The 22284-nt window shown below is 45.6% G+C and overlaps 1 protein-coding gene across 4 annotated transcripts in view; it reads left to right on the top strand.

Moving 5' to 3' along the window:
- Nucleotides 1-22284, top strand: part of lost (methenyltetrahydrofolate synthase domain-containing protein lost) — a 361950-nt gene that overhangs the window by 258288 nt on the left and 81378 nt on the right. For 3 of the 4 annotated variants that reach the window (XM_067124203.1, XM_067124201.1, XM_067124202.1), the window contains exon 10: nt 1178-1397. In XM_067124203.1, the coding sequence (XP_066980304.1) occupies nt 1178-1397 (220 nt within the window). The remainder of the gene's footprint in view (nt 1-1177; nt 1398-22284) is intronic. The other variant, XM_067124204.1, reaches the window with a different exon arrangement.

Genomic DNA, 22284 nt, shown 5'->3' with positions numbered 1-22284 from the left:
ACCGACCAACATCAAATGTTTGACTAACTACTAGACAAACAACCGATGCCGGTAGTTAAGCACTATTACGTGTATACTTACAATTAAATACACAAAACAGCCAAAACAACACTTTTCATTACTAAATACAAACACAACAAAACATAATATCCGTCTTCTACGTAAAACCATACCACAACTTGCGGAAAAGTACAGTCTCTCATGTCGAAGTTTCGACATTTTGTGTTGTTTATAAGCTGATGCAAGTGTGTTGCTTGTTGCTTATAAGCATATTTAGCACATGTGGTTATGCAGTATGTATTGATGAGGTAGGGTTAGTAAGGGTACTAAGTTCCTGTTTTACATATGTAGAATTTTTTCTATCTTTCGAAATTTCCATTAATTGGCAGGGCCTTGGATGTATTAATCCAGGGTCAGGAGAGTTTACTTTACAACTGTACTGTTTGACAGTATGCAAATGGGTATGGTTGGTGTAACAGCCGAACTGGGACCAACAGATCATACACACATACATACATTCACCACTTTGTGTCTTGTGTATGGTGGATCCCCAAAAATTGTTAAAAATTATGTTTCAAAAGGCCATGTAATACAAAAGTATTTACAGTAACATTAAGGCCATTGATGGATTTGCTTCTGAATTTTGAGAATCAGTGTTTTATTTTAAATTATTTTGATTTGTCATCATTACCTTGGGTCATCTGGGAAGTGTTGTGTTAAACTGTGGTATTTAGGTGTTAGTCTTGTGCTGCTAACCTTAACTCTTAGGCCTACTCAAACCTAACTCTAGGGAATTAGATGCTGGATGATTTTGGGAGGAATTTTTTTTTGGAAAAAAGTGCATCTCTTTGGTGAGGAATAGGGTATTAGAGAGACTGGACAGCAGGAGTGAAGAAATAAAGTGGGAGTGGAGGTAAAGTAAAAAACTAAAAAGTTGGTGTGACTGAGTCTGTCTGTATAGGCTTTAATTTGAATTTTCCTTTCTATTTTATGTATACACAAGTTGTTTTACTTTTAGAATCCTATATGCTAATTTTGGAACAATTTGATTTATCCCTCTTATTTTGGAATGGTTTTATATAACATAATTATTGTTAAATACTCAGTTGGAATTCTTGATTACTTTGTTACAGCACATGAACCTGTCCACCAAGACTGACAAGACTAAACTTTTCAGGGTTCGAGAGCTTAAAGATTCATTGCAAGACCGAGATGTAAAGCCTGTGGACATTAATTGGCGTGGCCGCAATGGATTTGCATTTCTTAGGTTCACTGGTCCCACAGAAGATTGTGATGAAGTTTTGAACAAGTTGAATGGGTTAACACTTCAAGATCAACAGATTATAGTAGAGAAAGCAAAGGACAAGGCCATGGTAAAGGATAGCTATGAAAATGGGGTAATTAAATGAATTAACACATTAATATGTTTGTTATGTAGTTAATTGAAGGTTAGTGGCTTCATAGTTGGTAAGTATTAACTTTAAAGTTGAATTCAAAGGACCTGTTAGGTATGCACTGTCATTTACTGAAGAAATTTTGTTAAATAGGAGTATTCTAAGTGATTTTGTCAAGCAAATATGCTTTAGGTTTCAAAATCATCGCCCTTTTGAAAGTTTTACAGTTTAAAACTGTTGCATTCTATGTAACTTTTACATTTCATGAAAATATAAAGGTAAGTAAATATCATGCTCTTACTAGGTAATTTTAAGCCTTGGAATTTCTTGCTGAATATATTTTACCCTGCATTAAGATATGTTCAGCACCCAGTTTTAGCTAAACTGTTTTCTGATGTGTGAATATTCAGAACTCCATTTGTGTCTGGTTTTTTGATAGTGTAGCTGCTGTTCATCCTCACAAGGAGTTACTCGTATGGTCCCCCCAGGGCACAGCAAGACAGACCAATATCAAAGAATTTTTTGTAAGTTGGTCTTGGCCAGGATAGTGCCTTTGACCAGTTTTCCTTCACCCTTCTCACCCATGTGGCAACAGTGCACAAACTGGGTAAGATACTTATTCTTCTTTGGTCTCCCATGTGATTCACATGCTCTCAGTTGTGCTCCAGAACATTTTCGGAGGCTGTGTAGATGAAATGTCACAGGTGTATGCTGAGGAAAGCTAAGTGGCTAGGTTTAAGCTCCTGTAAAAGTCTGTTATATCAGGTTTTTTGGTTAGGCATATCTGTTAAAGTCTGCTAGCCTGTGTATCTGTCAAGGTGGGATTTTGGATTAGGCTACTAGGCTATGCCATGCCTTCAGCTTTTGCAGTCAACTTTGACAATTTTTAAATCTCATGAATTAGGAATTTTATAACTAAAAATCATTAGCTGATGGTTTTTTATCATATAATCTACACAAATACAAACCTTAGTTCTTTACATTAGGAACTAGTTTGCGAACATGAGCTGAAGCAGCCATTTAAACTTTACTGACAAGGTAGTTAGCTGTCGACAGGTAGGGGAAAGCTTGCCCACCCGTTGGTCTCCACCCCACTTTGCTTTTGTCAGCCATTGAGTTCAGATGTCTCTCAGGATGCTGCCCAACATTTACTGTTCAAACTTTTGAGAATTAAACCTGAATACAGTTTACTTTTCCTCTTTTGGTGTTTTTAATGTTTGATTCAACCCAACAGTCAAATAAGTCCTCTTGCAAGAAATTGGGATTAGTTTTTCACCAGTATGAATACTTATTTTCATCAGACACATAGCAGCTTCTGGCAGTGTTCACACGACTGTATGGTGCTCCGATATATGTACTAATGTTTGTACCTTTCAGGTACTGAAGACTTGGCCACTTTTAAGTTTCATGAGAGTTTGGTTTCCTTGATTAAGGTAATTCTACTATCACAGCCTTTCTCTGTTGCTTGGAGAAGTGGGCTTTGTAGCTTTCTTCCCTCTGATCACTGTGGCTTAATCTTTGTAATTTTGCAAGTATCGACAGTGGTGGGAGGAGGCTAGAAGTATTCTCCTTCCCTCCTTCACCTTCTGCGTCACTCTTCGTGGACCTCTCCTCCACTCTGACTATGATTGCGAGTATAGAATGATTGGACTCTGCCCTGCATTAGAAGGCTTATCAAGCTTCTTTCTGCACTTCTCCCCCCAAGGTAGGTCAGGGAGTCTCAATCACAGATTGTGATTGATTTTCTGGGCAGGGTTTCACTGTCATTCCTGTAGACTCAGGGTCTCTCCGTCTTGTATCACTGTAAGCTTTCAAGCTTGCGTTGAGTCAAGCTCACACAACAACCCTTCGTGTTGCTCATTTGTTCCTTGTTTTACTTATCTATGGATCGAGGTTATGGCTGGCAACGAGTTTGAAGTGTTCTTGCTTTTCTGTTGTCAGATGATTGTAGTTACAATTGTTCACTTCAACCCTCCTCACCACAGTCTTTCAGGATGGCATAAAGAGGGGTTTACTCAGTTTGTTCATGCGGACCATTGACTTTCTTTTACCTGATCTATGGGTTTGAGTTAAGAGCCGACAGTCCAGGGATGTTCTCTCTATCTTTCCTTGGTCGGGTGACCAGGGTGATAGGGAAACACTTTGACTTTTCCCCAGCGAGCCTTAGGGCTGATGGCCAGATACTGGTATACTAGGTTTACCATTGGAGACAGGTAACAGAGACATTGGTCCTTGGACACCTGTATGGCAGGGAAGGTGTTTGAGATTTGCAGATTCTGAGCTTATACCTGGCTGCCTTGCAGCATAACAGGTAGTTCTCAGGATTCTTTCTTGTCCATGTTTGCATGTTTGTGAGACTTGTTTGCGCTGCTTGTTTGTTTCCAAAATTCTCTGTCTTGAATCAAGATTTCTGGGAGCATGAGCTAGTGTTCCAGTCCTCCCATGGTCAGGCGGTCATGGTTATAGGGGAGCACCTTGTCCCTTCTTTCATTGGCTCTTTTTAGTCCATCACTGGATGGGTCGATATCGTACTTGCCTAGCATCCTCCTAGGCCACCGTTCGATTCTCCAGCCGGCCAGTGAAGAATTAGAGGAATTTATTTCTGGTTTTAGAAATTCATTTCTCGGTATAATTTGGTTCGGATTCCACAATAAGCTGTAGGTCCCGTTGCTAGGTAACCAATTGGTTCTTAGCCACGTAAAAATAAGTCTAATCCTTCGGGCCAGCCCTAGGAGAGCTGTTAACCAGCTCAGTGGTCAGGTAAAACTAAGGTATACTTAACTTTTGAGGCCTTTAGAGAGGGTGACCAGGGCAATAGAGAAACACTTTGACTCTCCCCTGGCAATCCTGCGTGATCATATGAAGGGTTTGTGCTACTTGTTTGTTTCGTAAATTATCTGTCTTGAATCAAGATATCTTGGGGCATGAGCTGGTGGTCCCATGATCAGACGGTCATGATGATATGGGAGCACCTTGCCCCTTCTTTCTTCAGGTCTTTGAGGCCATAAGAGAGGGTGCTAGCGCAACCTGCTTGTGCAGCTCATGCGCTGTCGACGGGCTTGATCTCCAGATCAGATTGATTGGTAGTGACTGGTAATGTAGAGTTTTCCATTGCCTCCTCACCTTTCTCCTGTGATGCTTTGAATGGGGGAAGAGGAAGGTTGCTCTCTCTGGCTCTCCCTATAGGAAGTCTTGATATGCTTCCACCTGTCAGTCCTTTCTGCAAATGGAACGAAGGGGATCTTGCTGTCAGTACTGTGTGCTGCTGCATCCATTGTTTTGCACAGGTGCAGCCACTACCCCTGGGTCTCTGGTTCCTGAGGTACTGGTGTCAGTCCAGTTAGCAAGGCTACCAGTCCAGTCAGGGCTCTCAGACTGCTGGTCCAGTACCTCCTGCTTGTGTAAATGCTACCCCTGGGTCCTCTGGGTACCGGTACTGTTTTGATCTGAGTTGTCAGACTGCTGGTCCGGGACCCACTGCTTGTGCAACCACTATCCCTGGGTCCTCTGGCCCCCATTGTACTGGTATGGTTAACAAGGCTGACTGGTCAGGTCAGGGTTATCAGACCACTGGCCTGGAACCCTCTGCCAGTTGGACAGCACGAATATACAAGAATTTAACATTGTTTTGCTTTGGGAACAAGTGGGGGGGGGATTGTCCTGGAGGTGGCAGGACTGGTTAGTCCTGTCATTCAGGGCCAGTAGAGGAGGTTCCCCCTTCCTCCTTTTGTAGAAGTCTCGGCTGAGAGGGTATTGACATGTAGGCACATTGTCACTCCAGGTTGTTGGTTGCCCATTGCTGTGCTTACCAGGTGGAGATGGCCGTATTAGGTAGGGTTAAGGTCCCAGGGACTGTTCGCCTTTTATCTCTTCTTTGCCTATTTCCAAGATTTGGGAGTAGAATAGACATGGGGCTGGGTAGGGAATGTTTGTACCTCAACTTTACAATCAAGGGGGTAGATGGTTTTTAGTGAAGGGCTTTCAGAGTCCATGATGGTGTCAAATTGAACTCATGAAATATTTACTTTCTTGGTGTGTTGAAGTACTGGTTTATCCTAGCAAACTCATTGCTGTTGCCATAGTACAAACTTCTTTCTTGAGTTCAGTATCGATAAAGTACAAGATTTTTCGCTTCTTCCCAAGCAGTGAAAGAACACTGGGGTAGGCTGGTTTACAGCAGCAGTAAGAATTTTTCCTTTGTTTTTTTGCATTAGAAAACTCAGGGAGGCTGCAGGCAAGTTCCTGTCATTCTGGAACAACCTGCTGTGTGTGAGTTGCACCTTAGGACTGATGGCCAGATACTGGTGTACAGTACTAGCTTTACCATTGGAGACAGATAACATGGACATTGGTCCTTAGACAGCTGTATGTCAGGGGAGGTGTTTGAGATTTCCAGATTCTGGGCTCGCACCTGGCTGCCTTGCGGAATGATAGGTATTTCTCGGGATTCTTTCTTCTCCATGTTTGCATCAGTATAAGCAAGGTGGGAGACTTTCTTTTCTGAATAGCAACCTCCAATTTAATGTCTTTTTTTGCCATTCTGCATTGTGGTAGGTAATCAGTGGCATGGTTGATATCTTTTCTGAGTTGGAGCATGGTAACTCCAATGTTTCCATGCTGAGTAATGTCAGGACATGCTAACTTTCTTGCCCAAGGTCCCAAGTGATATTCCTCCTTGGATAACTGGTGGATTCAGCCACTTGTAGTTGGGTATTTCTAGGCTTTGATAGTTATGGTACTTCACATCTGGAGGTTTCCAAAAATCTCTCATGACAAGAGTTTTCTCTCTTCTGTTTATGTAGGAGTTTGGGAATATTTTCATTCCTTGAGTGGCTGTCTACCAGACAAAGGTTGTCTCAATTTTTATGTTGGAGCTGATATAACACTCTTTTCAGAGCCATACTTCATCAGGTAGTGGTGTTTTCTTGCATACCCTTGCTTCTGAAGGCATAGATCAGTCTTAAGCCAGGGTTTGGTCCCAGGAGATCTTTCCTCTTTAAGGAGATTTTTTTATCCTCCTAAGCTCTCATGGATTTAGACCTCGGAGGGGTCATGAATTCTGCCTTTTGGAGTCTCTCGTAGTTTTTACTTGTCTCTAAAAAGTTGTTAGGCTAGATCTGAAAACAAACACTATGTTGGTGTTAGCCCTGATATCTTCATAGGTGTAGGAGAGTCATCTAAGCTCTCGTATGTTTGGCTCTTGGGAGGATGGAGATCTTTTTGTTGAGAATTGCCTGAATGGCAATCAAGACACAACTGTCGGTCATGCCTTTTTCATCCACCTCCTGTATGGGCTTTCCAGTAGTCAACTTTGTTGAATTATACTGTGTCCATTTGGATGCTGCATGCTATCTGAGGAGATCTCGACATTTTGGGTTGTATGTTGATGTGTCTTTGGTCAGTTCATTGAGTCAAGGAAGGGTGTGTAGGTACACTAGGCTTTCTTGGCTTTAGGAGTTGAGTAGTGGGCGTGTGACTTGCCCTGTGTGGAAGGCGAATATACTGTACAGCTTGGACGAGAGCTCGTGATGGTAGGAGCATTGCTTCATCCTCAGCACTCAGTAAGAACCCGAAGTAAGAACCTGTCGGTTTATCAGGTTTTCGTGTAAAGATCACCTGCACAATGTTGCCCACTGGCCTTAGACGTGTTTTTTTGGGTTGATGGTGGCTGCCCATGGGTTGGATAGTGAGCCTAGCTCCTTTTGGGACTGATAGTACCTTGTCTTAGTACCTGGTTGGCAGATGGGATAGGAATCGCTGGCTCTTCCCCTCTCTTCCTCCATCTTCTTTCCTCTCTGATAATGGAGAGTCATAATGCCATTCCATATACAAGCTGGATAGAAGAGAGTGCAGGTTATCCTGCTGACTGGGCAAAAGTCTTTTAATTTAATGAAGGGATGCAGGTTCCCCTCCTCTCTTGGCGAGGGGAGAAGAGGGCAGACAGTAAAGCAGACTCAATGCTTGTTTTTGCCTGTTATGCCGTATCTGACTCATTTGTCTGAGTTCTTACAGCCTGATTGAGTAATTGCATACAAACCCGTCACTCAGTAGTCTAGAAGTCTAGAAGCTGCGACATGCCATATGTGGAGTACACTAGAGGTGCTGGTTCCCTTCTTTGCACCTGTTGGACCAGGAAGGTGTCATCCTGGGTTGGGCAAACCTACCAGTCATTCAGAGTTCTCAGATCTCTCACCAATAGGTAAGTTATCTAATGTTGGGAATGAAAATTTGTATATGTGTATGAACAGATAGCAAATTTTAAAAGTAATTTGTATTTTTCCCAACATACAAACCTGAAGTTCTTCATATGAATAGCCCACCTCAGCCACCCCTCTCATCTGACACCTGGACCGAAAGGCAAAGTGTAGTGCAGACTGACAGGTGGGTAGGGTTTCCCCAACCTGGCGATAGTTAACTTCCTTGTCAGTAAAGTGTAAGTGGCTGCTTTAGCTCAGATTTGCAAGCTAAATCCTAATGTAAAGAGCTTTGGGTTTGTATGTTAGGAAAAATACAAATTACTTTAAAATTTTTTTGCATCTATATAATATTTGTGTACAGAGTAAAAAGGAAAATTTGTTTTTCATATAAGTAACTTACCAAATAATTACATAGCTATGTGTCTGCTTTACATAGCAGCTCAAAATTTAAAAGTCACAGTAGTGCTCTTTTGTTTTGGGTGTGGGCAACTTGCCCCACCCACTATTGGGGAAGAATATGTTGTACCTATTCTTCCCCAAAAGTGGGTGGTAAAGAGCTCAATTCGTTTTTGCCGGTCAGTGACTAAACATTGGTTATTGAGAGCTCTTTGGGTTTGTTTTCCACCAGATGGTTGTGATTTTCTCTTCATTTGGTGAGGCATTCTGTGTTTTTGGTAGTGCGCTAATCTTAATTAGTTCAGCTAATATTCGGGACTTTTCCGATTGTGACTTTTCCTCCTGTGACTTTGTTTTTGACCCAGTATGTCAGACGCCAGCTTGTCTAGTGTTAGGTACTGCAGTAAAGGCTTCAAGACCAGGCCCACGTCCTCCAAATATGACAGCCACATCATTTGTTGTTCTTGTTAGAGAGCAAGTTTGCTCACCAGACTGTAATTTTGACAAATGTAAAGACTGGGATAAGGGGAGATGGGAAACTTTAAATGTCATTTGGATAAACTTAAATGTGACAGACTGAGGAAGGCAACCGCTAGGTCTGAAGCTAGAGCTTCTACTAGTCAGGATAATTCTCCTAAAATAGATGTTGCAGATTTACCTGTCCCTTCAACACCTGTGACTGCCTTTTCCCCTATCTCCAGTTCTCTGATTTTTCCAGTTACTCTGATCCCTGGCTCCCATTCTTCCAAACCCAATGCCATTGCCAGCTTAAAAGCTCATGTAGATCAGAAATTCGATCTTGTTAATACCATTTCCCAGATTGGGAATTCGATTAGAGTCCTGATGGACAGGTTTAATAGTGTTGGTGTTGGTGTAAGTGCAGTGTAAGTAGAGAGGGTGGCTACTCGTCCCACTGACACTTGTAGACCAAGGTCCCTTCTAAACTCCCCTTGCTCACCTGGGAGGAAGCAAACTGGCAGTCCAAGGGAGGCTGGTGGGGTTTGCCCATGGGTAGTCGCTTCCTCAACCGAGCCTGTTTTGCGGAAATCCCAGGACTTGGTGGTTGGCCACTGGAAAGGCATCCGGTTGGATGTGCATACCTTGTTGTCGAGTGACTCGAACTCTCAAGCGGCTAAAAAGCGCAGTAAGCACTTTTCCAGTGTATCAAGGCCGTTGAAAAGGCTTGGTTCCTCAGTGGAGGATGATTTGTCATGTTTGTAAGTGAGCCATGGAGAGGGCACACAGTCCACTCCCCTCCTGCAGCTTTTGGGAGCTCTCCAGTCAAGCTCCGCATGTGCCTGCAGTATCCGCTGAGTGCCTAAAGTCCGAGCGCCCGGTGTCCAAGCACCCAGTGTTCGGCACTCCAGTGTATGAGCGCCCAGTGTACGACACTCCAGTGTATGAGAGCCCAGTGTCTGAGGGCCTGGAGTCCGAGTGCCCAGTGTCCTAGTGCCCAGAGTCCGAGTGCCCAGTGTATGAGTGCTGTGTCCAAGCGCCCAGAGTCCGAGCGACCTGTGTATGAGCACCCAGTGTCCGTGTTTCCAGTGTCCACAAAAGCTCAGTGTCCATGAAGTGTCCAGTGTCTGAACGTCCAGTGTGTAAGGCCCAGTGTCCGGACACCCCGTTTCTGTGGGCTCTTCTGTTGAGGCACACCTGCCCATTGTCAAGCATTCAGCGCCCCAGGTAGGGCATCCAGTATCTAGCATGACAGGTGCAATCTCTCCTGGTATTGAGGACCGTCTTTGGTGCCAATTCAACGTCGGTTGGATAACATTTTGAGCTTCCTTCAAAAGCATGCTTCGGTGTCACAGGATTCTCCAGATCCCCCTGTGTCTCAGATTTCTTCGGAGGAGGAACCCTTGGATGAGGAACAATTGACCACAAATTATTCGGCGCTTTTGAGATTCTTCCTAGTCTGCTGTCTGACTTTATTCTCTTTGTTGACCCCGACTCCTCCGGTTTCCGCTTTTATGATGCAACAGCCTGCTGGGACTTCCAGGCTGTCTCAGATGGTTCTTTCCTCTTCCTCCAGGAAAGCTTTGGCCTGCATTGACAGCTGGTTGGCAGAGACGAGAGATCTGGGCAAAGCAGTTTTTTGTACTCCTCCTCATTTAGTACAGTACAACAGAAGTATATGGTGTATTTTACTGGAGAAGCTCCTTCCTTGGGAGTTTCTGCCTCCTCTCAAGGGGACTTCTCCAGCCTCATTGATGCGACACATCATTCGGCATTCTCCTCAGCTAGGATTTTGTTCACAGCTTCGGAATTGGATCACCTCATCAAAAATGTCTTCAAGGTTTTCGAGGTCCTGAGTTTCCTCGACGGGACCATAGGGGCTTTGGCCAAAAAGATAGAAGATTGCACCACTCTACAGGAGAACTTCGCTGCAGACTGGTTAGGGGTTCTTGCATGCGCTGACAGAGTGGTTAGAGACAGCGCCCAGGAGTTAGCAACCTTTTTTGCATTAGATTCTTAAGAAGAGAGATTTATGGTGCTCATTCACCTCTAAAGGGGTCACTCCCTCTCAGAGATCATCCCTTCTGGTCACTCCTTTGGACAAAACTAGTCTGTTCCCTCAAGCGACCTTGGAATGAGTAACAGCTGAACTTCAAAAGAAGTTGACGCAAGACTTACTTGCGCAGTCGACTAAGAGGACTAGAGTACCAGCGCAGTCGACCAAGAGAACTAGAGTACCAGGACGAGCACCTTTGACTTCTAGTACTGTTAGGATGGCTTTCCCTCTGTCACAGCAGCCCTTTCAAGAGGGCAGAGGCTGTTTTCAATTTCGACCACAGACCAATCTCCAGTTGGTACGACCCGCCAAGAAGATGACCATCAGACCCACTTGCAAGTGAAGACCCTGTCCTCTGTGTCTTGTCCCTGTGAGAGCAAGGCTTCTCCATTTTTGAAGCAAATGGAAGGCCAGGAGCGTGGAACCTTATGTTCCAAAAGTTTTGAAAGAGGGCTATGCGATCCCTTTCAGAGAAAAACCTCCCTTAGCATCCTCGTCCATCAGCTTGATGGCCTACTCGATAGGCTCGGAGAGGTTTTTGGCCCTGTCTCGAGAAGCCTCAGCCCTACTCAAGAAGCAAGCTGTGGAGGTGGTCGAAGGTCAAAGCACAGAGGGGGTTCTACAACTGCTTCTTTGTTGTTCTCAAGTCGTCGGGAGGATGGAGACCTGTCCTGGATGTCAGTGCTCTGAACTTCTTCATTCAGACAACAAAATTCAGAATGGAAACAAACCATTCAGTCCTGTCAGCTGTCAATCAAGGAGACTGGATGTTGGTGATCAGTATGCAGGACCCATACTTCCATGTTCTAGTACACCCGGACTCCAAGAAGTATCTGAGGTTCGTCTTCCAGGACAGGGTCTTCCAGTTTCGGGCGCTGTGCTTCGTCCTGTCCACAGCCCCTCAAGTATCTACCCGTGTTCTCGCCCAGGGCGAAATGGCTCCACCTAATGAGATCTCAGTGTACGGAGGACCTTCAGAAGATGCTCCAGCTCACCCAGGATTTAGGGTTTTTTAATCAGTTTCAAGAAATCTCAACTGTTTCCCACTCAATCAATCCTTTATTTGGGGATGAAGATTGACTCTCTGAATATTCGGGCTTTTCTGTCCCATCAAAGGATCCAGAACTGCCCCAGGAAAGTCCAAAAGTTCATCTCTCGCTCGTCCTGCTCAGCCAACGAGTGGATGAGCCTCCTGGAAACACTGTCTTCCATCGAAAAGTTTGTCCCTTTAGGGAGATTACACACCAGCTTGTTACAGTTCTTCCTATGGGCCAGCTGGTGCAGGAAGAACCTTCCGGTCACATTTGTCTTCCCCATCACTCCCGAAATCAAGGAGGACCTTTGCTGGTGGCTGGTAGAAGACAGATTTTCAGTAGGAAAGTTGCTGTTCCCTTTGAGCCCCAACCTAACGTTGTATTCAAATGCATCAGATCTGGGTTGGGGGGCTCTACTCAAAGACTTGAAAGTTTCCGGGACGTGGTCTCCAGCGGAGAGAACCTACACTTAAACACCTACACTTAAACATGAAGGAGCTGAAGGCGATACATCTGACTCTTCAGATTTTGTCAGCAGCAACCTTCAACAGGACAGTTGCAGTTCATTCCTTCTCGCATTACGAAGCAGCCAAGGATCTCCTCTTATGGGCACAAGACAAAAGTACCAGCACTGTGACTTGCTTCATTCAAGGCAAGCTGAATGTCCTTTAGGACGAATTGAGTTGAGGCAAACATGTTCCACCGACGGAATGGACGCTGAATCCGCAGGTGTGCACTGACCTGTGGAAACGGTGGGAAAAGCTATCAGTAGACCTGTTTGCAACGTCAAGAAACCATCTCCCTCTGTTTTGTTCCCCAGCTCTGGATCCTCAGGCATGGGTAACAGATGCCAGGCTGCAGGATTGGTCGGACCTAGACATTTACACCTTTCCCCCCATTCAGCATGGTGAGGGAAGTGCTGAAGAAGTTCATTACTCACAACAGCACATCAGTGACTCTAGTGGCTTCCTTTTGGCCACACAAAGAATGGTTCCTGGATCTTCTCGGCCTTCTTGTAGATTTCCCAAGACTGTTACCTTAGAAGAGAAGTCTTCTCAAACCGTAGAAGAGAAGTCTTCTCAAACAGCCCCATTTTCATTGTTTTCATCAAGGCTGCAGTCTACCAGGCAAAGTGGGCAGTCTTTCAAGGCTGGTGCTGGGAGCATAATATTTCTTCTTCTAAGATGACTTTAGCCCACATTGCAGACTTTTTTCTGTTGCTGAGGTCTTTGAAAGGATTGGCTACATCCACCATCAAATGGTACAGGGCTATGTTAAATTCTGTTTTCACTTATACAACTTACCTGGTAGTTACATGTAGCTGTCGTCTTTGACGTCAGCTATATGTAACTACCGGGTAAGTATAAGTGAAACGTTATTTTATCATAAAAATGTCATTTTTAAACATAGGGGAATAGACCTGTCTGCAATCAGGATGTTAGTGATTTGATAAAATCACTAATTACGTCAAACCTAGAACTCTACAACAGTTGCCTGGACCTTGGACGTGGTTCTTAAATGGCTTTTGGGCCTTCCATTTGAGCCCTTGGACTCTTCCTTGCTAAGGGATTTGATGAGGAAAACCTTATTTCTGGGTTATCCGACCTGTGTCACCCGGTGAAGTAACCATTCAGCACTTATTTCTAGGTAAATCTATTGCTAAATATACCAGAGAAAAGCTAAATGCCAAGCTGGAGTTACTACCCCCAGTGCGAGCTCCATGAAATGGAGTCATGTATGAGAAAGGGTGAGATTGTCACAGTCACAGGCCTCCGCCCTGTAAACATTCCCAATGTCAAAAGTCCCACCGAGTGAGGTGCCGATACAAACCCCGACACCGCTCGCGGACTGTAAACAAACCAGCGCCACCTACATTCCATTTTTAGCACGCTTTGCTTTCGGTAGCTTTTTGCTTGTGCGCTATTTTTGTGCCCTTTTTTCCCGAGATCATGGCTTCGTCTCAGGATTCTTCTTCACCTAAGTTGAGTACCATCTCTATTTTATTTTAGGCAGTTGAGGCTCCTTATTTCCCTCTAATTTAATAATTAGGGGGATTTATAACGCCCGCCTCGTCCACCTTACTCCCGGCCTCATGTGACCTTCAGTCTCGGTGCGGGATTTTTTTGTCGGGGCTTCGTTCCCCTTCATTGTCTTATGTTTTGTGCCTTATGCTTATCCTATATTCATTTTGGCATTATTATTTATTTTTGTATTACCCTTCTCTGGGGAAGTATGGGTCTTTGTCGTTTAGGCTAAGAGTTTCCCCCTCGGGCCTATCCGCTCTTTATCAAGTCTTATATGTGTTGTATTTTGGACCCTCACTTCCTCCAGCCTTTGGGTATATAATTGAGATGGTACAGTTATGCTTATTAGGTTTATTTTAGGCCTAGCGCACGGATGCTTTTGATATTTACGGATTATGTTCCTTGTTTTCAATTTTGAAGGTCGGCCATTTTCCCTCCGCGCTCTTATCGCGTTGGGTTTGGTCCTCCCTTCTACATGTGTCTTTATGATTATTTGAATTATTTTATTTATGCCTAGGTTAGGTTAACTTTTGAGACTAGTCTGGTAGATACCTTCTCCCCCCTGGGCTACCTCCTTCAGCCAGCCGGCTGTGTTAGGTTAGCCTAGGAGTTAGGCTATGGCGTCCTGTTCTCTTCCTGGGAAGGGAAGTTTAGGTGTGGAGGAGAGCCTCATGGTTGGTGCTTCCCTTCGGTTTGTGTTTTGGGTAGAGGTGTTTGGCCTGCATTATCTCCCTCTCCCTGTTTCGGCCTTTCCGTTTGGGCTATTGAGTCCTAGTAAGGTTAAGCTGGAATAGCGAGGGTATCTTGCATAGCCTACCCTTGTCCGAACCGCACCTTCGGGTTAGCTTTCCAACTTCATGTGTATCCCCCTCTCCTACCTCCTTTCCCCCTTGCTCTCTTCCTCTTTGGTTCGCTTTCATGTACTTTGTTAACTTACCAAGGCTTGAGAGCTTTTTACCCTGATCCTTACGCTATAGCCTACATCCCCTTCCTCTGCATTGATTGGTTTTTGTCCTCTCGGTACTGGGTTTCCAACCTTACCCGGTCGGCACCCTGTCGAGGACTTGTTTGGTGACCGGGGGTGCCCCCACACTCCTGTTCACCATTCCTTTTACCTTTCCTTGCTAATTTGGCCTTTGAGGGTCCCCCATTCTCTCCTCTCTCATTAATCGTTTGTACATGTTCGACCGATCGAGAGAGAAAGGTGGCCTCATGGCGCCAGTGCTCACTCACCCCTGGTCGCCGCTTCTGGTCCCCCTCTTCTGGCCTGTCCTCCTCCCCCCCCCCAGCGCGTCAGTGCGTTGTTTTTCCCCAGCCAGGGTGTCGTTCTCCCAGACCGTCACCTCGGGGAAAAAATTTTGTACATGTTGCCAGTTAGAGTTTCCCACCTGACTGTCTTCTGTCTTATTTTCACACGCCATTGACGTTTACCCTTCGTTCTATTCATTTAGAACTCGTACCGTTCCCTGTATCTACCCTTCGCCGACTAGCTAATTTTGCATTTTCCGCTAGGTAGTCGGGCGTTCTCGTTGCTTACCACTCCGGTGGGTATGGTGTATGGTCGGTCGGTGCTCACCACACCTCCTCCGCTGTCACTGTATTAGGGTAACAGGACTCCCCCGGCTCCAAGCGGAAACACCCAACTCTTACTTATAGTTGACCTTTCACTAGCATATATATATTTTGATTTTTACACATGGCTTTATCGGGACCTTCCTGTTGCTCCGGATTAACTCCGGCGGTCCCTTTATGTTGTTTTTGATCTTGCATGATCTAGTAGACCTCTTATCCTTCCAATATGCTCCGGTGGGGCCTATCTGGTCTAATCATCTATTATCCGATGACACTGCTCCGGCACCATACTCCGGCGGCCTTATCAGCATACTCATGTACCCGTCCACCTACAGATGGTGCGTTGTCAGGAGCAGGGATGCACGGCAGTCCTGCAGCAGGCAAGTGGACATGAAGTTTGCAGGTCCCACTCCGGGTGCGCCGTTCACGTAGGGGACCTGGTCGTCTGGCACCCTGATGGCTGTGAGGTGTGCTACGCTCTCTATGAGCGGGTTCTGGATGAGTCGGTAAGTTAGTTATTTCCATTCCGATTCATGCTTTTCTTTGAGTTTCATCTCTTATGGATAATTGGAAGATATTCTCTTTTTTAGGAGGTTTGGTCACCTGACATTCTCCTTTCAGATTGACCGCAGCTCGTGACTCTTCGCTTCTGACCCTCAAGACCTGGGTCAGCGGCTTCGGGAGGAACGTCGGGGCAGGGAAACCCTATGTCCTTTCCAAGGACACTTGCAGCGTTCTCTTCCCCGGTGCCTGGATCTCAGCATCAGTTGCTGACGAGGTAGTCGCCCCTTTGATCGCTGGGATCCAGGAGATGACTCAGCCCTCCCAGGAAGACGTGGCCGCATGCGGAGAGGTCACTGAAGATGTTGTGGCCCTTAATTTGAACCTGGAGCCCATGAACGTGGACCTGGATCTCCAAGCAGGTAAGGGGGTAAGTGAGGCAGGTGAATATCTGTTTAGCTCTCCTTCTTCTGCTTCTTCTTTTAGGGGATTCGTGAAATCCTCTTGCCTTATGGACGGTGCAAGGTCTACCGTCCGTAAGGTTAAGTCTATTAAGAAAAAGACCTTGAAGACCCAGAAAGTCCGCTCCGGGGTTCCCTCGAAGACGTCACGGGCTCCTAGCCCCGTGCCGTCTACGAGCAAGGCCTCTACCTCTGGGAAGGGAGCACGATCCAAGCAAAGTTAGGAGGTTCCCCCCCCCTCCGTCCTTTGATGCAGAAGCATTTGCCGAGCTTCTTATGCAGAAGCTCGACAAGAGAGTTGATGACAAGTTGTCGCAACTCTCGAATCAGCTGTCATCATCTAATGCTTCCGTGCTTTCCCTATCGTAGCAGGTTAAGTCCCAAGGGAACTTAATCTCTGGATTCATGCGTGACGGAGCGGCCACCAGATCTTTCTCCGTTCCAGACACCTCCAACCTTCCTCCCTTTGATAAGGGGAACCCTTGGCGCTTGACCCTTTATGCTCCCCAGCATGAGGGTACCCTTACCATCGAGGGCCTAGGCACCCGTGAGGTTGGAGGAACTGAATTCTTCCTCCTGGTCTGGAATCTCCTTACCCAGGTTATGCCAGACTCACTGAGGAGGCATGGATTCGGTCCGATAAGGTCCCCAAGGAGACTGTCATCTTCCGAGGACCAGGCCCAGTCGTCTCTGCTAAGGACATTAACGGAGTGGCAGGCAGAGAACACCAAACTCACCCGGCCAAGGGTGCGTTTTACGATGTTCTCTTTGGGAGAGATTTTTCCCACCCTTGCACCTCAAAAGTGGCTTCCCTCACTAGCCAAGCTTGCATGGAGGGTAAGCCTCTTCCTCATCTCCGGGAAACAGATCCCACCTCTCTTGTCTTCCCCGGAGATTCTGAGTTTTGGGAAGGAGCCCCAGCCACTTTCACGGTGACTCGACTTGACCCTGACTGCGCTTCTAACTTGTTCAGTGAGCAACTACCTAAGATCCCGGAGTCGCTCCTGAAAGCTGAAGCTGAGACTAAGGACAGGCTTAGCAGGTCCTTAAACTCTCTGACTTTGGCGGAAGCAACGTCAGTGGTCTACAGCGAAGACGCTTTGTTCCAGGTCCTGACGAAATCTCTCTTGGCGAGTTTTCAGCAGGACCTGTATGACTTCATCAAGGCCCGGATGAACTGCCGAAAGCACATCTTTTCGGCAGCCACCATCCGTCATGAGCCTAACAGGCTTATGAAAAGTTCCATCTGGGGAGCTAATCTCTTCCCCCAGGAAGAGGTTGATGCGGTCCTAGCTGAGGCAACTAGGGCCAATCAAAGTCTCCGCTCCCGTTGGGGTCTGTCGTTTAAGAGAAAACAGTCTGAGCCCGCCGGACCCCACCCTAAGTCCGGGAAGAAATTCAAAAAGTTCAAACGGCTTCCTGCTCAGACTGTCTTGCAGGCTGTCCAGGTTCCCGCTCCTGGTCATCCTTCAACCTCTCATTCCCAACCTCAACCTCAGTATGTGCTGGTTCAACCAGCCCATCAGCCTCTCGCTGCCCCTTCATATGTCTCTTCCCCGGCTTTCAGTGCTTCATATGAAAGCCAGGGGGCATTTCGTTCAATACAGAATGCAAGGGGAACTAGGGCCAGGGGATACTTTAGAGGTAGGGGAACACCTCGCTCCTCCTCCAGAGGAAGAGGAGGCAGAGGCTCCAGAGGAGGCAGACCTTCTCCCGCCCAGTGAGATATCTCAGGTAGGCGGGAGGTTGTATCATTTCCTGGACCAGTGGAACTTCAGTCCCTGGGCCCAGAGCATAGTCTCCAAAGGACTGGGGTGGAGTTGGTGCAAGGGTCCCCCCCCCCCAGTCAGGTTCCATCAGTCACCATCCAAGGCTCTGAAGGACTTTGTGAAAGATCTATTACAAAAGAGGGCAATAAAGAAAGCGAGACACTTGAAATTTCAAGGCAGACTGTTCAGTGTTCCAAAGAAAGGTTCCAGTCATTGGAGAGTAATTCTAGACTTGTCTCGTCTAAATTCTTACATTCAATGCGACAAGTTTCGAATGCTTACAATCTCGCAGGTTCGGACCCTACTGCCCTGTGGAGCCGTAACCACCTCTATAGATCTTTCAGACGCTTACTATCACATCCCGGGATTGAAGGTTCTCTCCTTATCTGGGGTTCAGACTGGGAAATCAAGCATACTCGTTCAGAGTCATGCCATTCGGTCTCAATATAGCCCCAGAATCTTCACCAAACTGGCAGATACGGTAGTTCAGCAACTCCGGTCTCAGGGGATCATGCTAGCCGCATACCTGGACGATTGGATCGTTTGGGCATCCAACGCCAACGAATGCCGGAGAGCGACAGCCATAGTAATCGGCTTTCTGGAATCTCTAGGCTTTCAAATAAACAGGGAGAAATCCCGCCTAGTACCGGAGAGTCGCTTTCAATGGTTAGGGATCCAGTGAGACCTGTGTTCACACAAACTATCTCTTCCGCCGCCAAACGGAGAGAAATAGCCAAGGCAACCAGGCAGTTCCTCAAGAACAAGAAAGCTTCCCGCCGTGCATCAAGAAAGAGTCTTAGGTTCTCTTCAGTTTGCTTCAGTGACGGATCTACTTCTGAAATCCAAACTGAAGGATATAAACAGGGTATGGCGGAGCCGAGCCAATGTCAGGTTCAGAGACAAGGTGTCCCTGATTCCGCCAATTCTGAAAAAGAGACTCCGGCCTTGGACGACAGTCAAGAGCTTATTGAATTCAGTACCTCTTCAATTTCCCCCTCCGGCATTAGTAATTCACACCGACGCTTCCCTAAGCGGGTGGGGAGGATACTCTCAACACAAGAAAGTACAGGGAACTTGGTCCACCATGTTCCGCCAGTTCCATATCGATGTCCTGGAAGCTATGGCAGTCTTTCTAACCCTGAAGAAGCTGCGTCCAAACAATCTGATTCATATAAGACTGGTCTTGGACAGCGCAGTAGTGGTACATTGTATAAACAGAGGAGGTTCCAAGTCGAGTCGGATCAACCAGGTTATGATAGCAATATTCTCCCTAGCAAACAAACACCGGTGGCATCTGTCTGCTACCTATCTTGCAGGGGTCCGGAATGTCATTGCAGATTCCCTATCCAGGACAACTCCACTGGAGTCGGAATGGTCCTTGGACAAAACATCATTCAGATAGATTTGCAGTCAAGTTCCGGGTCTCGAAGTAGATCTCTTTGCAACAGAATGCAACCACAAACTACCTTGTTATGTAGCTCCCAACCTGGACCCTCTAGCTCACTCCACAGATACAGTGTCAATAGATTGGAACAAGTGGCAAAGGATCTATCTGTTTCCTCCAGTAAACCTGTTACTGAAAGTCCTTCACAAGCTCAGGACATTCAAAGGTCAGATAGCCCTAGTGGCTCCCAACTGGCCAAGAGCAACTGGTTTCCACTTCTTCTAGAGCTGAAGCTTCGTGCTTGCAAATTCCCAACCCAAAACTGACGCAAATAGTACAAACTCAGACTGTGTCAGCTTCCTCAAGAATTCAGAATGCCCTGGCTTTGTGGATTTCATGAAGTTTGCAGCTCAGAAAGATGCTAATATTGATCCTATTAACACTTTGTTCCTAGAATCAGACAAAAGGGAATCCACTCTCAGACAATATGACTCAGCAGTTAAGAAATTAGCACTCTTCCTAAAAGAATCTGAAGCAACTGTAATGACCACAAGTTTAGCAATTTCATTTTTAGGTCATTATTTGAGAAAGGTCTTGCATCAAGTACTATTACTACAGCCAAATCAGCTTTGAAAAAGATATTTTTACACGGGTTTAAAATTAACGGATTCTTATTTTTCGTCAATCCCTAAAGCCTGTGCTCGTTTAAGACCAATAACCCGCCCACATACGGTTTCCTGGTTCTTAAATGATGTCCTTAAATTAGCTTCAGAAACGGATAATCAAAATTGTTCTTTCCTAAATTTATTGAGAAGACCTTATTTTTAATTAGTTTAGCTTCAGGTGCTAGAATTTCCGAGCTGTCTGCCCTGTCTAGAGAACAATCATATTGATTTCCTTCCATCAGGTGAAGTGTTGCTAGCCCTCACCCTAAGTTTCTAGCTAAGAATGAAGATCCTCGAGATAGGTGGTCTCCCTGGAAAGTCATCCCCCTCCCACAAGACCTGTCTTTATGTCCAGTCTTTACTTTAAAGGCCTATTTAGACAGGACCTCACAGATAACTTCGGGGCCTCTGTTTGTAAGGGAAGGGGGAGGAACTATTTCTATGAAAGCCATCAGACAGCAGATCTTGTATTTTATTAAACAAGCAAACCCAGACTCAGTTCCAAAAGTACATGACATTAGGCGTGGCCACCTCCACTAATTATTTCCACCATATGAATTTCGAGGACCTTACAAAATATACAGGGTGGAAGTCTCCCCTAGTTTTCAAACGCCACTATTTGAAATCCCTAGAAGCCCTGAAGTTCACCACAGTGGCGGCAGGAAACATTGTTCCTCTATTTAATTCCTTTTCTTGTACTCAGTCACTTTCCTCCCTCCTACCTGCCTCATTTATTCCCTTTTGATCACCTCCAGGTCAGGCATACTTCACAGCCTGTCTCCTGACCATGTTATAGTGTTGTATTGTCTCCTATGTTTACATTTAAATACGTTTTTGTGTTCTTTTGTCTTGTGGAACATAGTTCCCCCACCTTAATCCTATGTATATATTTAAGTACCTATATTATATATTTAAGTACCTATATTTTGCTACTTGGATAATTAAAACACTTGTGGAATTATAGTTTTATTTCTTTCCTCTACAAGTTTCTTTTGTTGTTTCAGGATGGTATTTTGTTTCTCTGTTATTATTTCACCGGCTGACACAGGTCAGATAACCCAGAAAAAGGATTTTGACAAAGGAAAAATCTATTTCTGGGGAGAGACCTGTGTCACCCGGTGACCCACCTCTGGTTCTTCCCCCTTGATAAAATACCATTCCAGGATGGTGGGTGCTAACATGGAATGTAGGTGGCACTGGTTTGTTTACAGTCTGCGAGGTCTTGCGGGGTTTGTATCTGCACCTCACTCGGTGGGACTTTTGACATTGGGAATGTTTACAGGGCGGAGGCCTGTGATTGTGACAATCTCACCCTTTCTCATACACGACTCCATTTCATGGAGCTCGCACTGGAGGTAGTAACTCCAGCTTGGCATTTAGCTTTTCTCTGGTATATTTAGCAATAGATTTACCTAGAAATAAGTGCTGAATGGTTATTTCACCGGGTGACACAGGTCTCTCCCCAGAAATAGATTTTTCCTCTGTCAAAATCCTTTTTTTAAATGGCTTTAGCTACAGCTAAAAGAGTTAGGAAATTCCAAGCCCTTGATAAGAAGGTGGGTTTTTCTCAAGGGAATGCGGTGTGCTCACTGACCCTAGGGTCCTTGGCAAAACGAAGACCATTCTAACCTCTGGCCATGTTCGTTTACTGTCAAGAGCTTGGCTGACATCCTGGGTCCAGCAGGTCTGGAGAGAGTGCTTTGCCCAGTAAGGGCACTGAAGATTTACTTGGAGAGGATTAAAAGAATTAGAGGTTCCTCACAAAATCTCTGGTGTTCCATTAAGGATCTTGGATGGCCGTTATCCAAAAATGCCTTAACCTTCTTAAGGACCGTGATTTCTGAATCACACTCGAGAGTTCAAGAGGATATCCTCCCCTTGTGTAAAGTTAAGGGCAGTTGCCACCTCGCTGGCCTTCAGATGGAATCTTCCACTCTCCACAATCATGCAGTCCACGTATTGGAGATGCAAGTCAGCCTTCGCTATGTTGAAACAGTTTATGAGAAATGCAATACATTAGGCCCACTCTTTGCAGTTGGCATGGTACTAGGGGACGAAGCATAGGAGGAATACTTTCTATTTCCTCTGTCCCCTCTCCTTGATTAAAGATTGTCATGTTTTTCTTGGGAAGCCGGGGGGCACTGTTTGCTGAGAGTGCCTACCAGTCCTTCTTTTTTATGGTTTGGTTGGATTATTTTTTAATGTGGTGTAGGTAAAATTATCTGGTCCTATTTTGTTGTACTGAACCCAGGACAAGGGTACATATACAGTATATATGTATACGTTTGTATATTTTATTGGGTTGTAAGCTTTGGTAACCTGCAATTTACTCCTGTGTTGCTAAGCCCCCACTAAAGTAGAAGAGGGCCTTGGCT

Source organism: Macrobrachium rosenbergii, chromosome 22 (genome assembly GCF_040412425.1).
Source record: "Macrobrachium rosenbergii isolate ZJJX-2024 chromosome 22, ASM4041242v1, whole genome shotgun sequence".
Lineage (NCBI taxonomy): Eukaryota > Metazoa > Arthropoda > Malacostraca > Decapoda > Palaemonidae > Macrobrachium > Macrobrachium rosenbergii.
Note: the sequence above shows the minus strand (reverse complement) of the source record. Positions and strands in the feature narration are given on the sequence as shown.